The 7,458-nt window shown below is 67.4% G+C and overlaps 2 protein-coding genes across 5 annotated transcripts; both read left to right on the forward strand.

Moving 5' to 3' along the window:
• Positions 1-1,058: 1,058 nt before the first annotated feature.
• On the forward strand, positions 1,059-4,912 carry LOC118602951. Of its 4 annotated transcripts, none has more exons than XM_036221536.1 (3): positions 1,059-3,084; positions 3,777-4,073; positions 4,532-4,912. In XM_036221536.1, exons 1-3 carry the CDS (start codon positions 2,730-2,732, stop codon positions 4,762-4,764), a joined length of 885 nt encoding a protein of 294 aa, XP_036077429.1. In that variant the 5' UTR covers positions 1,059-2,729; the 3' UTR covers positions 4,765-4,912. The 4 variants fall into 4 exon arrangements, 2 of the variants coding, with proteins under 2 accessions (XP_036077429.1, XP_036077430.1); XM_036221537.1 differs by having other exon boundaries at positions 4,597-4,912; XR_004951049.1 differs by having other exon boundaries at positions 2,547-3,084; positions 3,907-4,073; positions 4,597-4,912.
• A 1,230-nt stretch (positions 4,913-6,142) lies between these two features.
• PHLDA2 (pleckstrin homology like domain family A member 2) lies at positions 6,143-7,059 on the forward strand. Its single transcript, XM_036221518.1, has 2 exons — positions 6,143-6,588; positions 6,762-7,059. Exon 1 carries the CDS (start codon positions 6,185-6,187, stop codon positions 6,578-6,580), a length of 396 nt encoding a protein of 131 aa, XP_036077411.1. The 5' UTR covers positions 6,143-6,184; the 3' UTR covers positions 6,581-6,588; positions 6,762-7,059.
• Positions 7,060-7,458: the final 399 nt, after the last annotated feature.

Here is a 7,458-nt window from a genome sequence, read left to right on the forward strand (position 1 = left end):
CCCTTGTGTCCAGACCCCAAGCACTGGCGGGGCTGCCCACACCGGCCCTCCCCAGTGCCTGCTGCCATCTTGGAGCCAGTCTGGGGAAGAGGGCCCTTGGCCTCAGAGAACGGGGAGTGTGGACTCTCGGGGGGAAAGCTGGGGGACCGAGGAGCCTCTGGGGTGCAGGCAGGCACTGGCCAGCGTAGCTTGGAATCTTACCTCAGTGAGGCCACCAGGGAGAGCCAGAGTCTCAACCTGCTCTGTGTCCAGCAGGGGCTGGAGCTGCCCTCCCTGAGGGTCAGGTCCCGTGGCTGTGACCCTCTGACCTAGACAAGCCCTGCCCTTGCTGGGTCTCTTCTGGCTCTGCGGCAGAGTTGGGAGAGGGGGACTGTGAGATGCACCCCCAGGCCCTGTGCTTGGGGTTCCCTTAGAGGGCAGGGCTGGGGGAGCCCTAAGAATGGGAGGAAATGGCACCAGGTCCTGGCTAGGGGCGGGGCCCTCCAAGGGTCCCAGGTCAGGCTCAGCGGCCTTTCCCAGCACATCCTGCAAAGAGAGACTCGTCGGCCTCTGGTCCACAGAACTGGGAAGTATGATCTGTGTGGTTCTAAGCCACCAAATGTATGGCCATTTGTCACAGCAGCCCCGGGACACCTGTACAGATCCCCACAGGTGTCTCGGCAAGAGGTCCAATGGACGAGTAGTGGCGGGGCAGTGGCAGGGGGGCTGGGATGGGCAGGCTCTGAGGAAGTGGGGAAGGGGGTTGCCGAAGCCTCTGGCCTTCAGTGGGGGCCCTGGGGGGCGACCGTCCTGAGCACGAGCGGCCAGCACCGCGTCCCCGCAGTTCCGCGTCCAGCCGGGCTCAGAGTTCAGGGCCAGGAGGACCCAGGCTACGGCGCCCCGCCCAGGCCCAGCAGCGTCTCATGCCCGGAGCACACTGCACTCCTGTCCTTGCCGAAGGCCAGGTGACGTGCAGAGCCGCTCACCCCGGGCCCCGGCGATCTCTGGGCCGCACTGGCCAAGGCCGGCCGGGGCCTCTCACTGGCGCGTCGGCCTTGGCGGTGCGCGTTGGGCCCGGGGCGGGGGCAGCGGGGGCGTCCCCCGGGGGCTGTAACAGGACCTTGGACTGGGCGGCCTCGAACTGCTGACCCACAGCTCCAGACATGAGAAGTCCAAAATTGAGGTGTCACAGGGCCACACTCCCTCTCAAGCCTCTGGAGGGCTGCCCTTCCTCCCTCTCCCGGCTTCCGGGGGCCCTAGCTGCTCCCCGGCGGAGAGCCGCGTCCCTCCGCCCTCTGCCTCTGATCGCTTGGGCCTCTTTTCTCAGGACACTCGTGACGGCATTCAGGGCCCACCTCGATGATCTCTCAAGGTCCTTAACTGTTTACGTCAATGCGATTAAGGTAATACCACGTGGTCACCCTCACAGCCTCCAGCTTAGGACATGGGCACGCGTTTTTGGGGCGTCTCCGTCAGCCACTACAGAGCCTTTCTGGATGGAGACAGCGTGTGAAGAGCAAACACACGTGCAAGGCCTGCAAATGCCCAGAGGCGAGCAGCCTCCCGGGGGACGGACGGGGCCATGGAGACCAGACCCCAGCTCTTGGCCGTGAGGCCGGTACATAGTGTCCATCCTTGGGCATGGGCGTCCCATACCTGCAGGTGGGCACGTAAGCTGACAGGTGACTCCGTCAGAGCTGTCATGTGTAACCAGCCACCCCCGGGGGCCTTGCAGTTTGTCCTGGTGAAGTGTTACACACGCACGTGGAGAAAGGCAGATGCTCACTCGGCGTGGTTTACGGTAACAGCAGAACACTGGGCACACTCGACCATCGGCTACTGTTTGGGTAGTTTTTGAAAGAAGGAAAGAACTGGATTAAAAGGCACACGCCGGGGTTCTGCCCCAGGCCTGCCCACCGAGAAGCTGGGGTGGGGACAGCTAGGCGGGGAGCCAGACGTCCGATCTGTCCTGAGGCGACACTGCCTGGGCGGCTTCAAGGCCTAACTGCCGCCGGAGGGTGGCCGCCGTTCCTCGTCTCCCTTGGCCCGCCCTCTCCCTTCCTGTATTTCGTTCATTCCTCCAAGCTCCCAGAAACGTCCTGTGCCCTCACAGGCCAGGTCCTGGGCATTCTCTGCTGAGTGACAAGGATGCCGTCTGGCTCCCCTCCCTCTTCTGTGACCACTGCCTGAGCTTTCTCAGGCCTGCGCCTACCTGGCCCTGTCCCCGCTACTCCAGACCCCTCCTCTGCACCCCGGTTTTACCAACAAGCGAGCAGTCTCCACCAACCTCAGTGGCTCTGGCCAGAGAGTCCCTTAGACAGGGAGGTAGGCACTTTTTGGGTCCACCCGGGCGCCTGGGCTGGTCCCTGGAGGCCCCAAAGAATAAGGCATTGCCACTGCCTCCTAGGAGCTGGTGGTGACTTCTGGGCGGGGTGCTGCGGGAGGAATAGGGGCTCACTGGGGGGGCCAAGGAGGGTTCTGGGCCTTGTGGGCTGGGGCCCGCCTATTAGACTCCAACTGAGGGGCTGGGGGCAGTGGGGCGGGCAGACAGAGACGGGACACAGCCCGGAGGGGCCGAGGCCAGGCTGACAGAGCTGAAACCGAGCGGGGCCTCCCGCCCCCCGCCCCTGGGCCTCTCCCTGTTCCCAGGCTGCAGCTGCTGGGAGGGGACGGGCCTGAGTCACAAGGCCGTGGCCAATGGGCTGGGCCAGGTTCAGGTCAGGTGGCATCATGCCACCTTCCCGGTTGCTATGACTACAGACATTGCGGCTTCCCCTGCCCCTCCCCAGGCGCGAGGACTCCAGGGCCCAGCAGTTGTGCAGCTGGTGGGAGCAGGTCGTAGGGCATGCCCTGGCAACCCGGGAGGGCTTCCTAGAAGAGGCCGGAGAGGGTCTTCCAGGCAGGGGAGCAGGGGGCACCACTCCCTGGCCTCCCCGAGCGCCGCGCCCCAGGCACCGCTGCAGCGAGGCACGGCTTCCTCACAGGCCGGTCGCCGGGCTGGTTGGGCAGCAGCCTCAGGGCTCGGCTTCGTCACTGCGGTTGCAATGACCTCACTGGGAAGTTTCGGAGAGGCACCCTCGCTCTTCCCCGCCAGCTGGACGGGTGGTGAGTGTCCCGGACGGAAGTTCCAGGACCAGTCCCCGTCTGCCTCAGAGGGGAGGGCGTCTGCGCGAGGCCGTGCAGTTACCTCCTGGGATAAATATTAGTAAACTCGGCTCGGACCGCCGCTGCCTGACGCCACTGATGAGCCGCGGGCCGGCTCGGGCCCCCTCCCCATTCCGGGACGCAGCCACCAAACGTCCCCCACGTAGAACCCACTCGGCCTCTCGGGTGGGGGCTACTTCCTGCCCCAGGCCTCGGGGTACCATGAAATAAGTTGAACACCCACTGGATGGTCGTGTGACTCACTTAACTTCTCTGAGACCCTCACTCTGTGTCCTGTGAATCTAAGTAAGCAGCCGCCACAGCCCCCGCCTCGTGGGCTGACCGCGAGGGAGAAATGAGGCCAGGCCAGCTCCTGTTCTGGGCCACCTCCCCCCTCTCCGGCACCCGCCCAGGAGCCCTCTGGGGAGAGGGGGCAGTGAGCCCCCCATCTGCTATGACCTGACCCCCCCCCTTCCCCCAGCTCCCTCTGGTGCCGCCTGTCAGAGCACCAGCCCAGGTCACCGGTCACCGACCCCGAGCGGCCTGGCCAACAGGGGCAGAAGCGTGCTGGGCGGGCAGGGGCAGGATGCCTCCCTGGCCTTCAGGCCTCTCACCCCTCATTCTCCCCCTGCCTCTCCCATCCCTTCCCCCAGGCCTCTCTCCCTGGGGCCCCCCTTTCTACACCTGTGAAGTGGGGTGGAACACGCCTCTGCGGGGTGTTCTCTGGGTCAGTGCACAGAGAGGCAGGCACATCTTGCACACTGACCCCCACCGACCTTCTAGGTCTTGCCCGCCTTGTCCCCTGGAGACCCCTGCCACCCTACGGAGCCCTGTCCTCCGGGCCCCACTGTGCCTGCACCCCTATGCCGTGGACTCACCGAGCTCCCCAGAGCAGGGGGCTGCTCTCCTGGGAAGCGCGAGCACCGGCCAGGTCTGCGGGCACACGTTAGGTGAGTGCTGAGTGTCTGGGGTCCACCCCGCGCCCAGGCTCCACTGAGTGGCCCCTGGATCAGGGGAGGAGGGCTGGCGGGCGCTGGTGGGTCCAGGCAGAGCCTCAGGTGGGCCCATGGTGGCTCCCTAGGGACAGTGGCAGCTCCATCCTTGGTCTGCTTCTCCGAGTGTCCCGCTGCCCAGGGAGTCTCTTGGCCAGGCCTCAAAAGCCCAGCAGCCCAGGCCCCTCTGCGGACAAACACTGGGGGTGGGGGTGGGGGTGGGGCGTCAGCATCTCACCCAGCCTGTGGCTGTGATGCCCCCTGACCGCCGAGGGGCTGGCCGGCTCAGCTGGGACGCCCTAGTGGCGGGGAACTCACCCCCTCTCAAGTCTGCCCCGCGATGTCTTGAGGGGAGATGTCTTCCCCTCCCCCTCTACCTGGCGGCTCCACCCTGGCCTGCTCCCCTCCCCCCACAGGCCGCAGATTCCAGCTCCCCTGGGGGATGACGAGCGGTCCCTATGCTCCTCCTGTCCTCCCACAGGCCAAAGTCCTGGACACCGTCTCTGCCACCTGGGACGCCCTCCCCTCGCACACCCCGGCAGTCCTCTGGCACACCAGCAGCTGCCACCGGATGCCATTGGCACAGACCTGTCCCTCCCCCCCTCACAGTGACCCTGACCACCAGGGTTCTGGACCCTCTGAGAGGTGAGGGGACTTGCCCGAGGCCGTACAGCCAGGGCAGGCGGGGCAGGGGTTGGCGCCAGGGGCAGCTTCACCGGCCTGTACCCAGACGCCCCCTCGTTGGGTTTTACACTTTGCTGTCACCATCTTGAAGTGTCGAATACTTTCGGAACCAGAAGACCTGCATTTTCATTTTGTGCCAACCCTACAGATGGCGAGGGGAGCCTGGTTCTCGCCCCCACCCCCTTCCTTGCTCCTGCTGGGTCACAGCCCAGGGTGGAGGTTGGGAAGGTGGAGGCCTTGGAGCGGCTGTGCACCCCAGAAGTCCCCTTGGCCGGCTTCACCCCCACCCCCACCCCTGGGAACGGGAGGAGCCGAGGATCACTTCCTGCTCCTATTAAACCCTTTAAAGGAAGAGGATAAATAAGAATCCCTGTCCGCGGGCTGGCAGGTGGTGACTCAGCCGCCCCCGCGGCCTCTCGCCCTGCCCAGGTCGGCGAGCGTCCGCACCCACGCGCTCTGCAATCCTCGTTCCGTCCCGGGGTCTCTCGCCTGCCCGCTCACGCAGTCGGGGTGGAGTCGCCGCCCCGGCTCCCCCTCCCCCGCGTGGGGATACCCCTCCTGAGGCCAGAAGAGGGGAGGTCGGGCCCCCAGGAAGGGAGGCTGGAGCGCCCTTGCCCCTCACGTTTATTGAGCAACACGGGGAGCTGTTCTAGAACTTTCCATGTGTCACCGAATCTAAAAGTGTTAACTGTTCGAATCTTAAGGACAAGAAAATTGGAGTCAGAACGCCAGTTCTTCCGGTGGACCGGGCGCAGGGGGCAGTGGGAGGGGCCTTCCAGGTGCAGCCCCGGGGTGGCAGCGTGGGCCCTACGGCCGGTTGGGACGGGGCTATTCGAGGGTCTCCCCAGGAAGGGCCCCCAGGGCGTGGGAGGAACCGGAGACCACAACCCGCTCCTGCCCCACGATCGCTGGGGCAAAAGGGCCGGGGGTCGGGGCGCCTGGAGGGTGAGGGTCTGGGCCCCGCCGTCCCCCGCTCCGGGCCGGCCGCGGCTCTTCCCGGGGCTCCCGGTGGGTGAGTCACCGCGGGCAGGGCCAGCCGCAGCGCATTCCTTCGCGGGGCCGGCGTCCGGGGCGGGGTGGGGACCGCGTGTCACCCCCCATGAGGTTGGGGCGCCGGGGGCCGGAGGGGCGCCGAGGGAGCCACAGACTTGGAGGAGGGGGCGACCAGGGGCGCGGATGCGGCGGGGCGCGGGGCGGCGGGGGCCGCGGCGGCAGGGCCGGTGGGCGCACTGGGTCGCGGCCGGGGGAGGACCCGGAGCGTGACACGGAGGGGGCGTGCCCGGGCGGGGCGGGGCGGGGCGGGGCGCGCGGGGCGGGGTGGCTATAAGGGCCGCGCGGGGCGCGCCGGGCGCACTGCCGCCGCCGCCGCCGCCGCTCGCGCCGACATGAAGACCCCCGGCGAGGTGCTGCGCGAGGGCGAGCTGGAGAAGCGCAGCGACAGCCTCTTCCAGCTGTGGAAGAAGAAGCGCGGGGTGCTCACCCCCGACCGCCTGAGCCTGTTCCCCGCCGGCGCCGGCGCGCGCCCCAAGGAGCTGCGCTTCCACTCCATCCTCAAGGTGGACTGCGTGGAGCGCACGGGCAAGTACGTGTACTTCACCATCGTCACCACCGACCGCAAGGAGATCGACTTCCGCTGCGCCGGCGAGAGCTGCTGGAGCGCGGCCATCACGCTGGCGCTCATCGACTTCCAGAACCGCCGCGCGCTGCAGGACGTGCGCAGCCGCCGGGAGCGCGCCGCGCCCGCCGCGCCGCCCGCCGCCCTCGCGGCGCGCGCGCCCTGAGCCGCGCGGTGAGTGCCGCGCCCGCGCCCGCCGACCCGGGAGCCCGCCCCGTCCACGGGACGCGCCCTCGCGCCGTCTCTTGCCCCTGTCGCGCCGGGGCCTCGGGGCACCCACGGGCCAGACCCCAGCCCGCTCGGCCCCGGGATCGGGCGCAGCTCCCTGACGACTCCTCTCCCCGCAGGACCCACACACTGGATGAGTCGGACCGGACGCGGGGCCTCGCCGGCAGGAGCCCAGAAGGTGTCCGGGGTGTTGGGACCCCACCCCACCCCCACCGCGGCGAGGACAGAGGGCGGAGCCGTGCCCCTGCCGCGCAGCGGGGGACCTTTCCCGAGCCCCGCGCCGCTTCGCCGGCGGCGCCTTAAATTATTGGACTAATTATGTATTTATTTTGGTGGTTATTTGTCGTTAAACCATGTCTTAATATTTTGTTTTTTCATCGCTGTGCGTCCTGAATAAACGTGTTCTCTTTTCTACCAGCCGGTGTGGCGCTGAGGTTCCTGGGCGTGGTGGGGTGCCAGCGGGTCACTCAGGGTGCGGATGGAGAGGGGACGCTGCTATCCCTGCCGTGCTCAAATGAATGGGTGTCTTTGAGCCCGTCCACACCCTCCTTGCCCGGCAGCCTCTGCAGAGCACAAAAATGCCTCGGGTTTGGCCCTAGCTCACTTCCGCTCCAGGTCGTGGCCTGGGGAGGTCAGGGCTGGTGGCGGTGCTTGATCTGGGAGGTCGCTGGTCAGTGTACCTCCCCTGGCCCAGCTGCCCGCTCTCACCCACTAGCCCCCTGCCCAGCCCACCGGAAGGAGGCTGGTGGTCCTTCGGCTGGCTGCCCGCCCGCTCGTGACCCCACTCAGGCTGGGCCGTGGCGGCTCCGGGCAGTC

This window comes from Rousettus aegyptiacus, unplaced genomic scaffold, assembly GCF_014176215.1.
Source record: "Rousettus aegyptiacus isolate mRouAeg1 unplaced genomic scaffold, mRouAeg1.p scaffold_m13_p_5, whole genome shotgun sequence".
In the NCBI taxonomy this organism is placed as follows: Eukaryota; Metazoa; Chordata; class Mammalia; order Chiroptera; family Pteropodidae; genus Rousettus; species Rousettus aegyptiacus.